Genomic DNA, 21171 nt, shown 5'->3' on the forward strand with positions numbered 1-21171 from the left:
TAGGAATATAACAGCTAATAAGTTAAGTTCACTGCTTTCAGATAACGGTATCTCTAATTTGCTAATGAAAATCCACACTTTTAGAAATACCCTTAATTTGCAAATAGATATGCTAAGTATTAAATCTCCTTTTGAATAACTACAGCAAGTTTAAAGTAGGTAGAAGAGAATTATGCAAGCTGGTTTAAAAACAAACTAGCAAGGATCTGACACAATAAGAATTTAGTTTTGAACTTCACAGTAAACTTTTATTGAAAATGAAAAACTAATCTGTAATACTGTTCTTTCCCCAATATTTATTCTATCAGAGCAGGGCAGAGACATGAGGTAACAAGTGAAAGATTAAGAAAAATTATTGAGTTTTGGCATCTACCTACATTTGAAATGAAGTATGTTTATGCTTTAAAAACAAAATAGTGAAGGCACATTCTAAAGAGTTGATTTAGGGAAGGTAAAAGCAAAGGTAAGTAGTACCTAAGAAAAGTTAATGGATTTGGAATGAGAACTAGATTAGACAGCCTAGTCACTTATAATATGGTGAATTTAGGCAAGCTGCCCAACTTCATTGAAACTTTATTTCTCTCATTTATAAAATGAGACAATACTGCTTACTCTATCTACAGACTTTCTGTAAGAGTGGGCCAGCTGCTACGTGGTACGTTTCCCTATCTTGCTCAATTCATCCTTGATGAATAGTATTACCTCCACATGAGGCAGAGCTCACTTCTCTGAATCTTTATGCACCCCACAACTATTCTGGAGTGGTCTGAAGAGATGATTTAGTTTCTCCAGCAGGTACAAATAAACCAAAAAGTGAAATCAGTAATGATATGCAGAAAAAGTAACTGTTTTGAGAAAGTTTAAAGCAATGTGGATCAATAACTTACACATAATTCAAAATTAACCACACTTACAACTGTAATGTTTGTAAATACATGCAATACTTTTTCAAATTATTCAAGTTCATATTGAGATATACTTTCTTTGTCAACATAATAAAACGGACTGAAAACTACCACAAAACACGAAACTCTATAGACTTCCTTTAATTTCTCGCCTGACCCCCCCCCAAAATATCTATCACTTATCGAGTACCTATAATATGCCTGAAAACTAGTCATACATTTTATAAAGGTCTCATGAGTCCTCCTAATTCCCCCTAAGGAAAGCATTATCACTGACTATTATAGATGAGGTAGTGCAGAGTAGGTAACAACACAGCCAACGCCACAGAGCTACTGAAAAGCAAAGACAGGGCCGAACCTGGGTCTGTGTAGACTGAAAGCCTCACCCCCTACTCTTATACTTTCCTACATTCTTAGCAAGTGCATAACAGGGGTATCGGTATAAACTGAAAAAAGTCCTCGGTGTCAAAGGCCAAGAATAGCAAATATTTAGAAACAGGCATACATTCTTGTATTTACCTATAAAATGGCATATAAAAACAAATAATCATAGATTATAAAATAAAATGAGCTAACAAAAAAGAAAACCTTTCTTTTAAAAAAGGAAAAAGTTTTTCTCATAGTTAATTGTACTTGACTGAAAACAAAGTCAATGTGTAATGAAAGTGCCTTGCCAGGCACCCGGCATAGAGAAAGCATTCAATAATGCAATGCTCTCTGAAAAAAAATATTTGTTGAGGGCCTACTACACGCAGGAAAGAACACATAATTACTGCCTGCATAATCTTCACCTATTTAAAGGCCCTTACTATTCTGACTTTCCTAAGTACAAATGGCAAGAAACAAAATGGGATTGCCAATGAACCAGAAAACAAGTGGTCAGAGGGAGGCTGGGGTATAAAACATAAATAGAAACAAAAAAAATTTTACTCTCTTCAGTTTTGGAGAAAGCCAAATATAAAACACAGTCATATCCTCCACAAAAAGTGGTTTTAGTCTAGTGTTTAAAACCCTTGTAAAATTTTGTCCTTCTGGGTTTTCTTCCTCAGTTGGCTTTGTGACAACTGCCTCTTTGAGCACCATCCAATCACTACAACCACCATCCTTGAAACCAAAGACCAACACATACTCTTATGTAAACACTTGGATACTCTTTGGTAAGTCTTTATTACTCTAGCAGATTTTGTGCGGAATAATATGAGAGTTTTAATTTCATTTTTAGGAAAGAGGACAATCTCAAATTCAGAGCAGCTCACTCTTTGGGCTTGGAAAAAAGACTTAAAAAATTGTTACTTTTCCCACTTAATACACTTTAAACAGAATCTCATTTAATAAGAGATCAAGCAATAACATAAGAGATCGTTACTCAATAATTTCTATGTTTAAATGTATAGTGCTTCCAACTGGAAGGCAGTAAGTAAGCAAGTATAAAAGTACAGAATTGCCAGTGGCTAGCGTGTGAGCAGAGAAAGATCACTGTATTAGAAAAGTCAGAAAGATGGCATGTTAGCTCCAGGAATGCCATTTGTACTATGAACTTTGAAGGATATCAATTACGTGCACAGGCTTCTGTTTTCTCCACCTTCTCTATCTCATTATTGCCTGAGGAAATAATGAGATGATATGTATAAAAACAATGTTCTTGGCTGGGCGCAGTGGCTCACGCCTGTAATCCCAGCACTTTGGGAGGCCGAGGTGGGTGGATGGTGAGGTCAGGAGATCAAGACCATCCTGGCTAACACGGTGAAATCTCGTCTCTACTAAAAATACAAAAAAAGAGCTGGGCATGGTGGCGGGTGCCTGTAATCCCAGCTACTCAGGAGGCTGAGGCAGGAGAATTGCTCGAACCCGGGAGGTGGAGGTTGCAGTGAGCCCAGATAGCACCACTGCACTCAGCCTGGGTGACAGAGGCTTTAAAAAAAAAAAAAAAGAGGATTCTTTTTTTTTTTTTTGGAGACACAATCTCCTTCTTGTCACCCAGGCTGTAGTCCAGTAGCATGATCACAGCTCACTGAAGCCTTCACCTCCTGAGCTCAAGCGATCCTCCCACCTCAGCCTCCCTAGTGGCTGAGACTATAGGCATGTGTCATCATGCCTGGCTAATTCTTTTTTTTTTTTTTTTTAAATTGAGACGGGGATCCCACTATGTTGCCCAGGCTGGTCTTGAACTCCTGGGCTCCAGCGATCCTGCTGCCTTGGCCTCCCAAAGTGCTGGGATTACAGGCATGATAGGCCACTAAACCTGGCCAAAACAAAGTCTTTTAATGCAAACTGTGAACACTATTGTGGTAATTAAAGGTAAGTACTCAGAATCAAAGCCCAAGTTCTACTTCCACATAATGACATTCTGTAAAATGTCATGGAAATGAAGCCTGAAAAAATTGGTGTGGATTAAGATGTAGAAAATAATCAGTAAGCCTGATTCATACATTTGACTCTCTTAATTACAAATTGAAATGAAAGAAAACCATAGGTTGGGAATTAGTTATATCTGAAAATAGACACACACACATACACTTTATTTCATTGCGTTTTGTGATTTTTAGTGCCTTAATCAGAAATATACATTGTCAGTAAAAATGGCTGAAGTACATAAGGTATTTAAGTAGTACTGACAATATCTTCTCTGTGTGTTGGACTGTATTCATTCATTCAATGTTTATATTAAACACCTGTTTTATTTAAAATGTTGAGTCAAGTTCTAAAGACATGACAAGAATTTTTTAAATCTCAACTTTTTCTTACATTCCAGTGGAAGAGAAACATAAAATTAATTGCAACCTAGGGTAGGGCTGATAATAATGATACACACTAAGGGCTGTGATAACTCCTAAAATGGAAGACTTCAGGGTCAGTGAGGTGTCAGCCAACAATATGTGGAAGCAAACGAAGGCAGATACGGAGTGGCTCCTATGGCAGGGGTGCTAAGGAGAAATGGGATGCATGGAAGGAGAAAAGTGGGTGGATATCTTACTTGTATATGAGGGAGTCACCAAGATGTCCTTCAGTGGGTGAATTAATAAACAATCTGTATTGTATCTAGAAAATGGAATATTAGTCAGCATTAAAAATAAATGTGCCATCAAGCCATGAAAAGCCTCAGAGGAAACTTAACTGCATATTGCTAAGAAAAAAAAAGCCAATCTGAAAAGGCTACAGACGTCATTCATCTGACTATATGACACTGTGACAGTGAAAAGATAAGTAGTTTCCAGCAATTAGAGGGAGACAGACGATGAATAGGCAGGACACAGAGAATTTTTAGGAGGTGTTCCAAGACCCCCAGTGGATACCTGAAACCTCAAATAGTATTCAGCCCTATATGTACTATGCTTTTTCCTATACATACATACCTATGATGAAAGTTTAATTTATAAGTTAGGCAATTTATAAATTATGGTAAAAGATGAGCAACAATATCTAACAATAAAATAGAACAATTATAACAATATGCCAGCATCGCTACTCTTGAGCTTTAAGGCTTTAAGTAAAACAAGGGTTACTTGAACACAAGCACTGTGATACCAACAACAGTTGCTTTGATAATCAAGATTGCTATTAAGTGACTAATGGGCAGGCAGCTTATGCAGTGTGGATATGCGGACAAAGGGAAGATTCATGTCCAGGGCAGAACAGAGTGGGGTGGCTACAGATTTCATCATGCTACTCAGAATGGGATACAATTTAAAACTTAGGAGTTTTTTTTTATTTTGGAATTTTCCATTTAATATTTTTGAATCTTGGTTGGTATCAGGTAACTGAAATTATGAAAACTTAAACTGCAGATAAGGAGGGACTGCTGTATGTATGATACTATAATGATGGATACATGTCATTATACATTGGTCCAAACACACAGAGTATATAACACCAAGAGTGAACCCTACTGTAAAACTATGAACTTTGGGCAATAATGCTGTATCAATGCAGGTTTATCAACTGTAAAAAATGTATCATTCTGGCTGGATGGTGGCTCACACTTGTAATCCCCGCACTTTGGGAGGCCAAGGCATGTGGATCATGAGGTCAGGAGATCGAGACCATCTTGACTAACATGGTGAAACCCCGTCTCTACTAAAAATACAAAAAATTAGCTGGACGTGGTGGCAGGCACCTGTAGTCCCAGCTACTCACAAGGCTGAGGCAGGAGAATGGCGTGAACCCAGGAGGCGGAGCTTGCAGTGAGCCGAGATTGCGCCACTGCACTCCAGCCTGGGCGACAGAGTGAGACTCCATCTCAAAAAAAAAAAAAAAGTATCATTCTCACTGGGATGGTGATAGTGGGGGAGAATATGGGTATCTGGGGGAGTGGGTATACGTGAACTGTATTTTCCACTTAGTTTTGTGCTGAACCTAGAACCTTTCTTAAATCCAATTCAATAATTCAACTTTTTTTAAAAAAGGAAACATTAAAAAAGAAACCCAAAATAACAGACAATGCGCTAGTATGGTATATCAGCCTTTGTTAGTGAAACTTGAGGAGACTATTAAACTAAGATATAAAGTAGTATAAACGGTGTTTGTAACAGGGTACATTAATATACATATCTGATATAATCATAAAAACAACTGACACCATTTTATGTCTCAGAGGGAGGAGAGCTAGTAGTCAGGAAGTGCTTAAACACTCCTTCAAAAATAAGACTATCAATTTGTGCTTTGATAAAACTTTGTAACATTACCATGAGATTTAAAATTCGTAGTCACTGTTAAGCAAAGCTTTTCAAGAAAAGACAAATAAATACAATTTGCGTTGAAATAAACACATTTTGACATCAATATGACATTGGACATGCTGTTAACTAGAAAATAGAAAAATAGAAATTCTGGGTTAGGACAGCGGGAAATACTAGCAGACAGACAGTGGCTGAAGAGTAAGGAGAGATCTAAAAGGAAAGCAAAATGAGTAATATTTGAAATCACAAAGAGGCCACAACTGCCATGCCATGCCAGGCAAGGAAATGGCTAAAGAAATCTCTATCAAAAACAGAGGAAAATTATAGTAGAGTATTGTAACATGCTTACGCTGGCTGAAAAAAAAGGCAGGAAGTGGGCAGAAGTGCCAAGAAGGAAACTTTTCCATTTATGGTGTTCAAAGAGAAAGTACATTTAAAAAGGCAATAAATATTTGAGAAATACTTTCTTTTTAAGAAAATCTAGGCCCGGCGTGGTGGTTCATGCCTGTAATCCCAGCACTTTGGGAGGCTGAGGCAGGCAGATCACCTGAGGTCAGGAGTTGGAGACAAGCCTGGCCAACATGGTCAAACCCTGTCTCTACCAAACATACAACAGTTAGCTGGGTGTGGTGGCATGCTCCTGTAATCCAGCTACTTGGGAGGTTGAGGCAGGAGAATCACTTGAACCCAGGAGGTAGAGGTTGCAGTGAGCCAAGATCGCACCACTGCACTCAGTCTGTGTAACAAGAGTAAAACTCCGTCTCAGAAAAAAAAAAAAAAAAAAAAAAAAGGAAAATCTATAAATAGACTTATAGTGTTTTAGCCATTAATGCAATTTACAAGACAAATGAAAGGTATGGTATGTTTAAAATAGAGACTTTTTTGATACTAGTCAAAAACAAAATAAATAAAATCAATAAAAAATTTTACAGATGTGAAAATTTCAGCTACTTACTTTTAAAAGTAGGCAATGCTTTCTTTGAAGAAGCTATGCTGAAAGTATATTTTCAAAGAATCATTATTTATTTAAGTTGTTTTAAGAATGAGACTAGCACTTGTCTTCTTAGCAATCACAGCACACAAATCCACCCCTCCAAGATCTCTATGGTATCTTTTGGCCTGGCATTACCCCAAGTACTATATTAACTGGGCACATGAAGAGCTTCAGATGCATTCAGAGGTAGGAAACAATTGTAATGTGGTTCTGGTACCAAGGAAGCTCACAATCTAGTTGAGGAGATAGAACCAACACGCACAATAACTACGGAAAAATGTAAAATAGAGCATAACTAATGTAGCACTTAGTTAGTGGTATTGATTACAATCTTATAGGACTGCAAAAGTGTGAAATCAATGAGAGCTAGAATAATAGGAAAAGATTTGGGAAAAAGGCTACCTCACCCTAGGCCTGAAAATAGGAGTAAGACGTAGGTGGAGCCAGGGGAAGCAAGGAATCACAAGAGTGACTTATAATATGAAATAAGTCAGTTAAAAAATAGTGTGGTGGGCGTATGGCTATTCATAAACGATTACAGGAGTAATGGTTTATGATTACTCTCACACTATTTCCTTACTGCTCAACGTTTCTTTCTGTGTATAATTTTAATCCATATAATTCAGCAAAGTAACAAAAACTGGGTGGCTTAAAATAACAGAAATTTACTGTTTCATAATTCTGAAGGCTAGAAGTCCAAAATCAAAGTTTTGGTAGGACCATGTTGCCTCTGAAACTTGCAGGGGAGAATCCTCCTTGCCTCTCCTGCTTCTGGTATTAGCAGCATGTTTCTCCTAAAGAAGAAGAATTTGTTTCCTATTTCTCTCCTAGCTTCTGGTAATGGCTGAAAATCCTTGTCATTCCTTGCCTTGTAGATAATATCACTCCAACCTCTGCTTCTGGCTGTCTTCACATGGCCTTCTTCTCCCTCTGTACCTTCACATTGTCTTCCCTCTGTGCATGTCTGTTGCCAAATTTCCTTCTTCTTATGAGGACACCAGTCATATTGGATTAGTATGACCTCATCTTAACTAATTACATTTGCAACAATCTATTCCCAAATTAGGTCACGTTCTGAGGTACTAGAAGTTAGGACTTCAATATATCTTTTGTTGGGGCGGGAATACAATTTAGTCCATAACAGGCCTTATCTGTGCCTACAAAATCAGAACTTTGGACTAGATGCAGTGAATCTTATCTATTTTTTTTGGGCATGTATTCCTTTGAGAAACTGATGAAAACTATAGACATTTGACCCAAAGAAAGGCATACCTACACAATATTTTGCACACTATCAGGATGATCATAGACCCTTCGATCCCCATCCACTGAATCCCTAGGAGACATGCACCCCAAGGAAGGAATGTCATCACGGAAGGAGGGCTCTTTTAGTTTCCCACAGATGAAACATCCCCTAAGCATCCTACGAATGTAGCTCAGAAAAAACCTATGTAATGCTCAGAGCCTGGTACAGTGGTGTTCAGTTAAGATTTCTTGAATGAATCTTCTTGAATGAGATTTAAACTACTGAGTGTAACTAAACATCCCCACTCTGGAAGCCCCAGCAAGACATTATGAGTCAGAACCCACTGGCATGAAATAAAAGCTTGACACGAATGACTTATTTGGAAAGCTGGGGTTGGCAAGTTGTCCACCTTCCTCTCAGTTCTTGACCATGGCCAAAAATATCAGCTCATCTAACTAGTACTGACCTCCTATGCAACTCTGTCCAATCCAGTTCTCTATTCCTTTTCTTTCTGCTGCTCCCCTCTATCTCAATCCTTTTCTCTAGGGAACAATGTCTTTTCCTCTAAGCCTCACCTTCCCAGAGTCACTGCTGCCTCTGCAACCTCCAGATGTGAGGTGGAAGACTACCTTGCTCCTTGATTCAGCTTCCAAACTATTGCTTCCTATCATTTCATAAAACTCCCTCTTCCTTTAAAGTTCATGCCATGCCTCTATGCCTTATCATGTCCCTTCATCACTGTCATCTATGTACCATATACTGGTAAATACTGGTTGAATGGTTGACTCTGAATAATTGACTGGTTCAATAAAAGCTGTTTTCTTGGTCACTCTTTTTCATTTATTTGAGGCTATGGTGCAGGCTCATTACATTTCTTTCTATGCCTTTTCCTATTAGGATCCTTGGTGAAGTGTCCATGGAGAACTAAACAAAAACCCCAGTTTCCTCACAATCCCTTGGTCTTTAAGTGACTTAAACTCCCCTTCACGCACTTCAACTATACCAAGCAGATCTAGAATTGTTTTATGTCTGACCACAACTTTGTATGCATTTAGCTCTCTCATGCTCTACCTTACCCAATTCCTTGATACATTCAATTTTCCCTAATCTTTTCCTGGCTGTGCTTCCCTCTTTATACATCTTAAACCACTATTTTCAAATAAACTCAACACCCTCTACCCTCCTGTCTCCCTTTAGTCTTGCCTAATTCATTTGGAAGCCTGGATCACAATCTACCTCTTTTTTTTTTTTGAGGCCTGGTACCACTTCCCAGTGTTTCTCTCTGTAGGATCTTCAACAGCTACACATGGCTTTTCTTGGCTCTTAATCAGCTATCTTTATCACAGCTCCAAGTCATTTCCCACAAACCACTAACCTTACTCTGCCTCACTCACAGTGGATAACCTTGTTTCCTCCTTTATCAGATATGGAATTCCTCCATTTTCTGTCTTCTCCACCTATGAACTGGATTACTTGTGAAAGCAGCCTAGTGCTTTCTTCCTGCATCAGCACCAGCTTTTCATTCCTATTCCACAGCCAGTCTTTCATAGGACTCCAGACCCAGTTCTCTTCTACTGCCTCTGGGCCCTTACTTCCTCAATTATTTCACTCAAAAAATATTTTTCTGGAGGTTTACTATGCCCTGGGCCCAATTCTAGATGCTAGTATATGGGAGGGAAACCAAGACAGACAAAATCCTGTCTCTCACTGGGGAATAGGGATTAGGGGTGGGGTGTGAAGAACAGACAATAAACAAGCAAACGCTTCAAAACAAAGAAGATATTTTCTCTTTTCATAGATCTCTCTTTTTTTGTTGTTTAGACAGGGTCTTGCTCTGTCACCCACGCTCTGGAGTGCAGTGGCGCAATCATGGCTTACTGCAGCCTTGACCTCCTGGACTGAAATGATTCTCCTACCTCAGCCTGAGTAGCTGGGACTATAGGCACAAGCCACTACACCCAGTCAAATTTTATTTTTTGTAGAGATGGGGTTTCACCACGTGTCCCAGACTGGTCTCAAACTCCTAGGCTCAAGCGATTCTCCTGACCTGTCCTCCCAAGTGCTGGGATTACAGTTTCGAGCCACCATGCCTGGCTTTTTCAGAGATCTCATTCATGGAACAGGGTGGGGAAAACTGTGCTGATTTTTGAAGTAGGAACTCAGACTGGTTTGAGAAGTAAACCTCTCCATTAGTTCTGCCCCGCCTCCAATGTCGAATGACAGCCATCTAATCTTCCTTGCCCCTGCACTGTCCTCTAGCTACATCGTTCTTCTTCCTTACTCAAAGATCACTCTATACCTGCTATCTCCATATTCCTTGTTTTTATTATCTTTTCAGTTGAAAAAGTAATGCATATATTAAAAACAAACAAACAAAAACCCAACAACAAAAAGCTGAAGAAAAGACTACTGTATTTCTTAACTGTCTATTCACTCTGCAACCCACCATAATCCAGCTTCTGCTGAACCAGTCCATTGAATCTACCCTGGCAAAGGTATCCAATGACTGTCCCTCCACCGTTCCCAAAGTGAGTGGACTTTTCTAACCTTGTGTTACTGTTCTGGGCACTACTGACCTTCTTCTCTCTGCCTGGCTCCAGACAGTTCTCTGGGGTTACAACACAAGTTAAGCTCTTCCTTGGCTTTTTCTCCTCTGGTGCCTCTGAAATGCTGATGTTAAACCCAGTTTCACCTTTGCCCATGTTCTCTTTCCATATGTACCCACCTTAGGTAATAGGACCATATAATTTTTATGATCCTAATGTAATGTCTTTGAGAGTGAAAAAGGACAAATAATTACTATTATGGGATAGCAGGTGTAAACCAAGACTATCCCAAACAAACTCTGATATATAGTCACCCTATTCTGCATCTGTGGTTATGGTTTTAACAAACACCTGTTAATCATTTGCAAAATTAAATCTGTAGCCTTGATATTGACATTTAACTTTATTTTTCAAATCTTTAGGTTATAATTTCTTATAAATATCTCAAAACTCAGCAAAGTCAAAGCCCAGTTAATTATTAACATTCCTAAAACTTCTTAATCCTTGTATTTTTTGTCCAAGTTAATAAATATCACCCAGTCACTCATACCTCCAAGCTGGAGACTCTTCTAGATTTTCCATTCTCCCTCTCCTATCATATTTAATCACTAAATCATGCTAACTTTAGCTCTGAATAATTCTCTGATCCACTGTTTTTCTCCCGAACTACCGTCATAACTGTTATCTGATGCCTTTGCTCTTGTCTCCTTCGACTTCATCTTCCCCATTGCCACTAAAGTGATCTACAAGTGATCACATTTCTGCTTTGGACATTTCAATAGATCCCTATCACTTACCATAGAAAGACTGTCATCATGACCCTTCTGTTTCTTTCTTTAGTCTCATAACTTGCGGCTAGTCTCTCTCTCTCTCTTTGTACTCTAATAATACCAAACAGCTTGTAGAAACACATTGATATACACATCCCCAATAAGCTGCTTTTCACTTCCAGGCCTTTGTTCATGCTGTTCCTTCTGCGTTGTACGCAGATCCTCTTATTTGGCTTGCCAACATCTGCACAATTTTCTCTATTCACTCACGGCAGCCCAGAGGGGAGCTAGGTGTCTCTCCTACCTACCTATCCACATCCCAACTATAGTACCAAATATGTTCATTTGAAAACATTTATGTCAGTCTTCCCTAATAGTTGGTAAACTTCTTGAGAACAGGAGAAGTGATCTGTAAATACCTGACAAATATTCATTCTATTTTTAGGAGATCTCATCCACTGTTATAGACTTAAATAACAAAATTAAAATAAGTTGGGTTAATATTGAAATAAATAAATCACTTCATTACTTCTGTATTTTTTCACATTTTATAAAGTCATCAGTGAAAAGATGAAAAATGTGTAAGGACTTCAGCTGCCAAAAAATTTGCCATGTTTTATACAATGATAAAAGTAGGTCTTAGAATAGGAGACAGGATGATTAAATTAAAAATATATAGTGGTAATGTGCCAAAGTCAAAAAACAGCAAATTGTAAACTGTTTACAATTACAGAAAATCATAATACTTTTCAGCAGTTGTTTGCTTTGGAAAGTTTTGCATAAATATTATCCAAAGCATTTTTTTTTCTAGAAGAGTTTTCTCATTCCTTTTATTTTTATTTATATTTAAAAATATAACTCAGAGGTTAGTATTGAATATCATAAAATCCAGTATCCATTAAATCTACTCAGATATTTTTCTCCATTTTCCTTATGCTTCCTCTTATGACTTCCATATTCTTAAGTGATTAGATCTGGCTCAGAAGGAAGAAACTTTCACTTTGTCTGTCAAAACCTAAACTATTTGACCTTCGAGGCACAGAACAAAATCTATAATTTTTGGATAAAACGTGGTACCCCTGTCACTTATTTAAGTAATTTTGGGAAATTAAAAAATGTATAATCTAAAATTTTAAAGAAAATTAGTGTTACTAGAGGCATAACAAGGGCATCTGCCACAACTGGTATTCAATGAACAAATAAAGAGAACCACATAACAATTTAACAGTCTCAATTACAAATGATTCTAAAAAGTGTATGTTCTTCAGACAAAGTCTTACTTTATGTTAGCTTCCTATTTCCTAATTCAATCACATAATTTTGTGCACTTTTTCCTAATTGTATTTTGGCTAAGAAGTTTTATTGTGTGAACTTTTCACTACTTCTCTGAGACGGAAAACAATTTGAGGTATTTTGAAATTTAAAATACACACCGATATTTTCTTCAAGCTAAGGACTATGAGACTATTGAAAAGGGCTAGGCACTGGCTTTCTGGCTATTACAGGCACCCTAACATAGATCTGAGGAGATGGGTACACGTCTACCATTCAGCACTATATTGAGAAATATATTTTTCTAAAATATAACTGGAAGAAAGTTAAAATACCTTTAAATGCAATATTTGTTTTTTTATTAGCAAGGTGTTGATATTATAAAAATAACTCCAATCTCCTGATAAACATCCTTGAATATTCCCTACCTGTCAGAAGGTGGAGCTCTAAACATATCTCAAATACTGGCTTTTATAGATGCATTTCACAACTGTGTGTAATGAGGAGATTAAAGCAGGAGTAAAGTCTTTAGAAAAATGGTTCTGAAGAATATTCTAATTCTCTCAGGATAAAATAACCCACATCTCCCAATGTGTACACAGTTAACCAACAAAAGGGATGTTTAGTATATTCCTTTGAAATTTCAATATATTACCCAACTATAAAAATTGAGGTACATGTACATCAAATAATAAAACACCAAGTCTGTTTAAAAGGCAAAACATTTTTAAAAATCAGGAGTATCTAGTCAAATGTAGGCAAGGTCATTAACACTTACAAGCATCTCGGATGTAGAGTAACATGGCTATGAAGATATAATCTACTAAACCCAGGCTGAGGCCGTCTGCAAACAAGGCATCCCAGACCACCAGAAGGTCCTGCAGGGGGAACTCTCGTCCAAACAGCAGCCGCACCCACCTTCTGGAAAGAAACAAAACAAAAATTCAGAAGACAGTACTTTCGAGAGTAATGTAAAGAGTGATAATTTTCTCAGGTAACCGTGAAAAACTATTAACTGAACACACTGAGCAAATATTATATATCAAAAATATAATATAGTAAAACCTAATTTTTAAGCTTTCAATGAATTTTATAATTGTATAACTAGGCCATAATCATTAAATGCTATTATATACACAAGTATTACACACATATTTGAAAAATGTCAAAATCTTTCATATTTAATAGAAATCACAAATTCCCAAAAGGTGAAGAGAAAATGAATATTTAGTAGTCTAGTAGTTGCTTTCATAGGTAAGGTTGTAAGTTAAAAATAAGATTTTCCAAAATGTCATGATCTCTACTGATTTACTGTTGTTGTTAATTGCCCTTTTGCAAATGTTTATATGACAAATCCGATACAAACTTAGAAAACTGCATTCTCACATCTCGCTTCTATTTAAAATAATTCATTTTAAAATTAAGTGTGGGAAAAGGCCAGTAGATATCTATTTTTTTGGCCAAGCATAGATAGTTATTTTAAATGAAAGATATAGTCATACTTAATTTTTTGAGCTTTGCAACCAATATACCTGATCAGTAAGGCTACCTTTCTAGGAGTGCTTTTCTATTACGTAGAAAGTGCTTACTTCTATTACCTAGAAAATGAGTATCTATGCCACAGAGTAAACATAAGCAGCTAAGCAACATCAATGTATAAATATACATCATAAATAGTGACACTTTAGACTTTCAATAAATGCTAAACTCTTTATATCTAATTCTTACAAGAAAAAAATTTGGTTTGATGTTTTTATTCATTGACCTCTAATTTTACATGACATGGCTATAATTTCCTTACACAAATCTTCTTCTAAGGACTTCAGCTAGAATTCTATGTGATTCTAGCACGTAGCAAAAGATTAAAAATTTCAAATTTCTAGCAGCATCAAATAATATAGAATAAATCCTTTAAAAATTAGTAAAGAGATGTTACTTCTATGTAAAATTTGAAATCAAATATAACCATCTATGGGGTTAAAGCAAGGCAAAAAAAAAATCAAGTACTTTCCTCAGAGAGTAATATATTTAAGGAGAAATCAAAGATATGACAAAATGCTGTATACTCACAAATATGTATCATAGTTTATTAGGAACCATGTGATTGAACACTTAAGTTTTTTTATTCACATCATCATATTAATCAATATAATAATTAGATTGTATTTTCAACTACATCAATTACTCAATTTTTCAGTATAAAAAATTTAAATGCCCAATACTTATCTTTTTAAAAATGTTACAGTATATTTTATAATTTTCCATTTTAAAATATTTTAAATGTTTTAAATGTTCAAATTTTAAAAATATTACAGTGTCTTTCATAATTTTTATCTTTTATAATTTTCAATTTTTACTCTGCTGCTATTAATTAAATGAGGGGTGGTTAACACAATTTTTTTTTGTCTAAGATGGCTGTGTTTACATGGCTTACGAAAAAAAATACTTCTCCACACACTTCTAATTCTTTCAAATTACAAATGCTAATATTTACTATTCCAAGAAGTACAAAAACATCTCTAAATTAAATAGGCCACTATTCTTAATTACAAAGAATTAACTGATATTGCAAAGAGTATCAGGGGAACCAGAGATGGGCACAGCAAAAAAATACATGAACTAAACCATTTTGGGCCCCTGTTCAAAGGATTTTTAACCGATACAAATGTTTGCATTCTTAAACGACTAAAACATGTAGAACATGGTTACAATTATTCAGCTGACACAACTGGAAGAAAAATCCATCAATGAGGAAACTAGATGAAGGTTAATACACAACTACAGTTAAGAATACAATCTTCCCCCTCTTTCCTTACAGCTCAAATTCTTGCCATTTTCTTATCAGCAATCACATCTTAGATTTTATCACAGATAGTGCTTTAAGAACAACAACAACAACAAAAAAAAACAAAGTAGCCCATTTCCTAGAAATAATTTCTATACCCATTATTTCTACACCCATTATTTCTACAACAAACTGTCAGTTATTCGTCAACTTGTCTGGCATCCTTTTTGACTCTGAAGATACACACATGCAGCGATCTTCACTGCAGCAGTCAGGAAGGTTAACTGCAAACATCTAGTAATCTACACTGAATAAAATACATCTTTATTTTCTGTGTCAAATTGTTCACATATTTAATATCTCCAAAACTACACACAATGCATGTCTTTAGTACTTTTATATTTAATGTGTTATCTACAATGTGCTGCTTTATAAATCTTTCATATTGCTTCACTCTTTAAGTACCTTGCCAAGTACACTGCTGTAAAATTCCACGGCAAGGACCAAATTCTGTGTGTGTGAGTGCATGTGAAAGACAGAAACAGAGAAAGAGATAAAGAGATCCAGAAAGTTCTTTGTAAAGACCTCTATACACTTTGCTAAGCGCTTTATGTATTTACAGAAGTCTTGTTAACCCCACTGTAAAGCCACCTTTACTGAGAAGCAATGGGATAGCTAATTTGGAAGTACAGGCATTGATCTTGTAAGTGGTGGCACAAAAATAATCCAGGAGGTAGAAAAAATACCAAAAACACATAAGAAAAAAATGTATCATTAGATGCCTAGCATATTTCTCTTATATAAAGACTGTAATAAGTTGTACATGAGAGGATATTAAAGTAAAATGCTGTCTCTTCTATTTTATATGTAATTATAAGAAAATTAAGGCCAAATTCTCAAAATATTTAAGAAGAAGCATATAACTAATGGAATGCTTTGGGACCAACAATGACCTTATCAATAATTTAATCATTTTATCCCAGTTGGATTTAGTTCTTATATTTTTTATATATATATTCACAACACACAAATTTCCTGTGCTATTTTGGGCTTTCTTCATTGAGCTTAAAAGCCAAGGAAAAAGCTCTTTACAGAATGAGTTAGTAATAGAAATTATTTCAGTAAGCTTTTATATTCTTGGAAAGAAAAACTTACTCTAAGAAACGAGGTCTTGTAAAGAAGTCATTCCTACAATTAACATGCTTTTATTGCAGTTAAAAATAATTAGTGAGAGTTTAAGTTACACTTAAGGGTAGCATTAAATCTTTTCCCCTTAAAGATAACTTCAGTTTAACTGCTTGATACTATCAATCTTGCTTTATGTACGTTACACCTGCAGACTGCCATGCTCATAACCATATATATTTGATCACTTGTGATAATACAATAATTCATATTTTACCATATCTACTTAGTAATTAAGATCTGCAGAAACAGAAAAGAGTATCTGAGGTATTAAATTTAATAATAAACCACCCAAAGACAGGACATGTCTCTATGTTTGCATTTATACCACTATCCTTGATTTCAAACTTCTGTGTAATTAAGCTGCTATTCCCAGGGGATCAGTAACTACTGTTGGTGTTATTGCTCGGTGCATGACCCATGGAAACACCAAGAGAAATTCATTTTTACCAATGAGTTTATGAAAAGGACCAATTTGACTGAGCTTTAAATAAACATAGCCTTAATCCAACTTGGCTGTAGTGGGTTATATATGGAGAAACAAAATTAAATCCTAGGTCCATTTCCCTATTCTTTCCCATTACTGGCTCTTTAGTGAGATATGGGCATAGTAACCTTACAAGAACAAGTAATGTAGAAATGCTATATTCAATTTAATTTAACAAACATTATAAGGGTATCTTGAGTAACCTGTGGTCATGAAATGATGCCACTAGGTGAGCATTCTTACACAAAAAAGCAATGTTAGATTTTTGCTCAATGGTGTCAATTTGTGTTTTGCTTTCTGTTCACTTGTATTTTTAAAAGCTAACAATTTTAAAATAATCTATGCCTGCTATGGGATAAACACAGAATCCATTTCTGTATTAGTATTCAAGAAAAATAAAAGCAAGCCAAAAATGTTTATCTCTGTGCTTGGGTACTTCTTTGACTGATTTTAGGCTCTTTTATTGGGTTTCTTTGTATTCAGTTCTTTTGAAATTAATACACTCTAAATTTTCCTTTATATCAACTCTGTGAAAACGTCTTAAAATTGTAACTAAACACTGAATTCATTATACTTAGGGTCACAAGGCATTCTCGTATTTAATTTGAACTTCTTTAGAAAACAAAGTCACAAAAAAATGGGAGCGCAAAATATATAATTTTATTCCAATTTTACACTTACTAGTCTCCTAAGGGCTCTGTAGAATACATTATTGAAGGATGCTTACCTGTTTGGTAAATTTTTTGTCTTATCAACTATTTCAATTAGGTCTTTAAAAATATCTGAATGCCTTGAGGACATATCTGAATCCTTTAAGCCATCAAGCTAAACTCTGCTTCAAAAAGAGAAAAAACCAGAAACTTTGAATTACTGTGTCTAAAGAATTCCAATTTGCTTTCTAAGTGTTCTCTGTAATCCATGGATTGAACCCAGCTTGAATTTGCCTTTTTGGGAACACATGCTAACCTAATTTAACCCCCACAGGATATGCACATGAAGTGTTAAAAGTGTCTTTTTGACTTTGGGGAAAATTCTCTCTTTCTTTCAGAGGGCAGTACGTAACCCTTTATTAAGGAAGGTTTCTTATTCCAAAAATAAGTTCCTAATAATTACCACCCATTCCTACTGTAATTTATTCTCCTTGGCAAGTGTTTGAAGCTGTTTTGTCAGAACAACTGTAATATGCCTTTGCAAAAATAGTCTGAATGTAAAGTAGAGCCTTGTACATCTACGTTTTTCCAGGGATATAAGAAAATCATGAAAATGTTGGCTATAGAAGATGACCATAATACGATAAACTTTTGATGCTTGAACATTTTCTCTCTCCTTCTCTCTCTCATACACACATACCTCTTTCAGATATATGCCTGCTATTTGGCTTACAAGTATGGTACTTCAAGGACTGATTAACTTTAGCATATATAATTTACCAGGAAATTCCAATAAAGCTAATGCATGATGGTAATAGTCTAATATGGCTATAGTTGTATGAACAGGATGCACTCTCTGTGAGAATCCTCTTGTCCATTCCAACTAGGGAGCAGTTGGAATCTTAGCCCTGACAGGAGAGGACTATGGGGATAACAGCTGCTGAGAAGTAACCTCTCTACCCTATCACTTACGCGGGTTCCACCACAAGTAAGCTACTGGGTATTTTGAGAAATTTACTTAGAAGCCACTGCTGTGTATGAATTAAATATACAAAGAATTAATGTGCCGTTGTTGGCCATGTTGCGAAAATGAATTTTAGGCTCCATGAAAACTGTTTTTTATTCATACCAGAGACAGTTTTTACTTCTAGAAAGTCTGTAAACAGGCTTTGCTCTACCATTTTACCTTCAGGAAAGGAAATTATGATCAAATAAGTTTTCTAAAATTGCATATAGAGATTTGCTAAAAATAATTACTCCTATGCTCCATAATCTGAAACTCATTTAAAAAAATAAAACATGTGTGACTTTATTTTTTGAAACCATCATAGACATTTCAAATACCAAAGGGATCTTAACTACAGTGAATAACACTTTTCGACTTCCTCTGCGTAAATCTCCTAATACATTTATACACATTGGTGGAAGAACTGACATGAGGTATAACACTAAGCTGAGAAATACCAGGATCTATTCAGGGATGAAGGTAAGACCACAGTCATTATGCCTCCATAAGCAGTCAATCTCAACACCAACAATTACATTGGAAATAGAATTCCTGTTATTCAAAGGGACATGGCCAAAATCCACAGATGGGTACCTATTAAGAGAGTCAGAAGGAATCCATTCCTAAAAGGCAGCAGGGGTATCTTATTGCCTTTGACCTCTTATCTCTAACCCATAGCTTTAAGTACCCTCTGTGGTTAATTTTCACTGGCCCTCTCTTCTTTCTCTTCTTTTCTATTCCAGAAAGTGCCCTGATCCTGTCTGGCAGTTCAGGGTTTAGGACACTACTTTGCCCAGGTCTGATGTCTGAAGGTTTCACACCTATTAGTGTTACTGCTCCCAGTTACATTTTCCAGAGATAAAGGCACTGATAAACAAATCTCAGCTAAATAGTAAGTTATGGATATTGTTTCGGTTTCTCTCTCTTCTCTGGCAGATCACAGGATCCTGGGGGTTATTTGGTATGAGGCAGAGAGTAGGTGGTTAAAAATGTTTATTTAATTAATATCAATCTTTTTCCTCAAGTTAGCTCTTCTTGACCACAGATGATCTTGATTTGGGCCTAGAGGCTGGACCTTTCACAGGATTCCTAGCTGCTCATCAATCTTCTTCCTGGGCTTCCCCTATCTCTCTGTGGAGATCCCTGAACATACATTCTAAGCAGTAAGTGATCAGATTTATGCAGGAATTTATAAAAGCCTCCTAACCTCTCAGGAACCTTCCCCTTTCATTTCCTGAGCTCTAGTTGCCTGCATGCCCATACCTCCAATGTTCCTCAGCTTGGGTGTGTGGTCTCCTAGGACCCTGGTATTCAAAGAGTAATCCTAGGTCCATCACCACCACCTGGGAGCTTGTTAGATATGCATCTCTCAGCACCCTGCACCCCCCCCCCGCCCCACCCGCAGTATAGTGCTCCTGGATCAGAGGTTCACTTTAACAAAACCTTCAGGTGATCTGCATGTACAAGTTTGAGAGGCACTGGACAAGGTGACAGATTCCTGTTTCCTGATCATATTTTGGCTTCAGCTGTCAGGGCTCCTAAAATCTACCATGCATTCATGTAAAACGTTACTCCATGAGGAGAGAAAAAGCAGAAGTTATTGGATGGCTCTTCTAATTACAGTAGTGGTCTCAAACTTTAGCATACAGCAGAGGTATCTGGAGGGATGGTAAAAACACAGATTGCTAGAACCTATCCCCAAAGTTTTCTGATACAGAAGATTTAACGGGAGCCTGATCATTTTTTAAGGTGGGTCAATACAGGCATCTGCCACTATGCCCAGAGATAATGTGTATTTTGAACAAGTTCCCAGGAGATACTGATGCTGCTGATATGGGAACCAAACTATAAGATCCATACATGGGAAGTTGTGGTTTCTCTCTGCATCTTCTCAGCCTACTCTTGAGCGTGCATCTTCAAATTGTCTCGCTCTACAGGTCTAACCATTCAGCCAATGGCCATCACACACACATTTAATGGACACAAAGTATCCATAGCCAAATTTCTCCTAGAATTCTATCTCTATTAATTTATATATTTTATTTTCGAGGAAAATACTGTTATAAAAACAATAAAAACGAGGGATACAAATGTGAGGGTGACAGAAGTGAGATAATACCAAAACTGCCAGGCCCAAAAGGGCATTTGCCCACTCCCCATGTAGAAGCCCCACGATACTGGAGCCTGGCTAAATGGTCATCTATTTTGTGTTCCTCTGTTCTGTGTTACCAGTGAACCATTCTAAGTCTAAGATTCTACACTATCAACTATGGGGATCTAACTACCCCTAAAATAAAACATGCATTTAAAATGCTATTCCTGGAGAAATAAAGAGCTAAACTCCAAGAAACATTTCTCCAGTGATATTACTATCAGCTCTGTGATGTAGTGGTGGAAGAGAGATTTCAGGATAAGGGAGTTCACCTGGAACCTCTCAAATTTCAATGCAAAGTGGAAATAAATGAAAACCCCCAAATGAGAATAAGCAAAGGCTATTTATTCAGAGTTTGCAATAGCAAGAGAGTTCAGCTACCACTGCCTGTGTTTGGAAGATAATCCAAAGTAGCCAGGGGAAAGATAAAGTTTTACAGGGTCATGGGGTCAGGGGAAGGAGGCTTCAGGTATGCCCCCATTGAAGGCTGTAGGCAT

At 36.5% G+C, this 21171-nt stretch overlaps 1 protein-coding gene across 3 annotated transcripts in view; it reads right to left on the reverse strand.

The window, feature by feature from the left end:
* The window catches only part of TBC1D5 (TBC1 domain family member 5), a 564034-nt gene that overhangs the window by 143851 nt on the left and 399012 nt on the right, over window positions 1-21171 (reverse strand). For all 3 annotated transcript variants that reach the window (XM_025377827.1, XM_025377829.1, XM_025377828.1), the window contains one exon: window positions 13188-13330. In XM_025377827.1, the coding sequence (XP_025233612.1) occupies window positions 13188-13330 (143 nt within the window). The remainder of the gene's footprint in view (window positions 1-13187; window positions 13331-21171) is intronic.

The sequence above is a fragment of the Theropithecus gelada genome, chromosome 2, assembly GCF_003255815.1.
Source record: "Theropithecus gelada isolate Dixy chromosome 2, Tgel_1.0, whole genome shotgun sequence".
In the NCBI taxonomy this organism is placed as follows: Eukaryota; Metazoa; Chordata; class Mammalia; order Primates; family Cercopithecidae; genus Theropithecus; species Theropithecus gelada.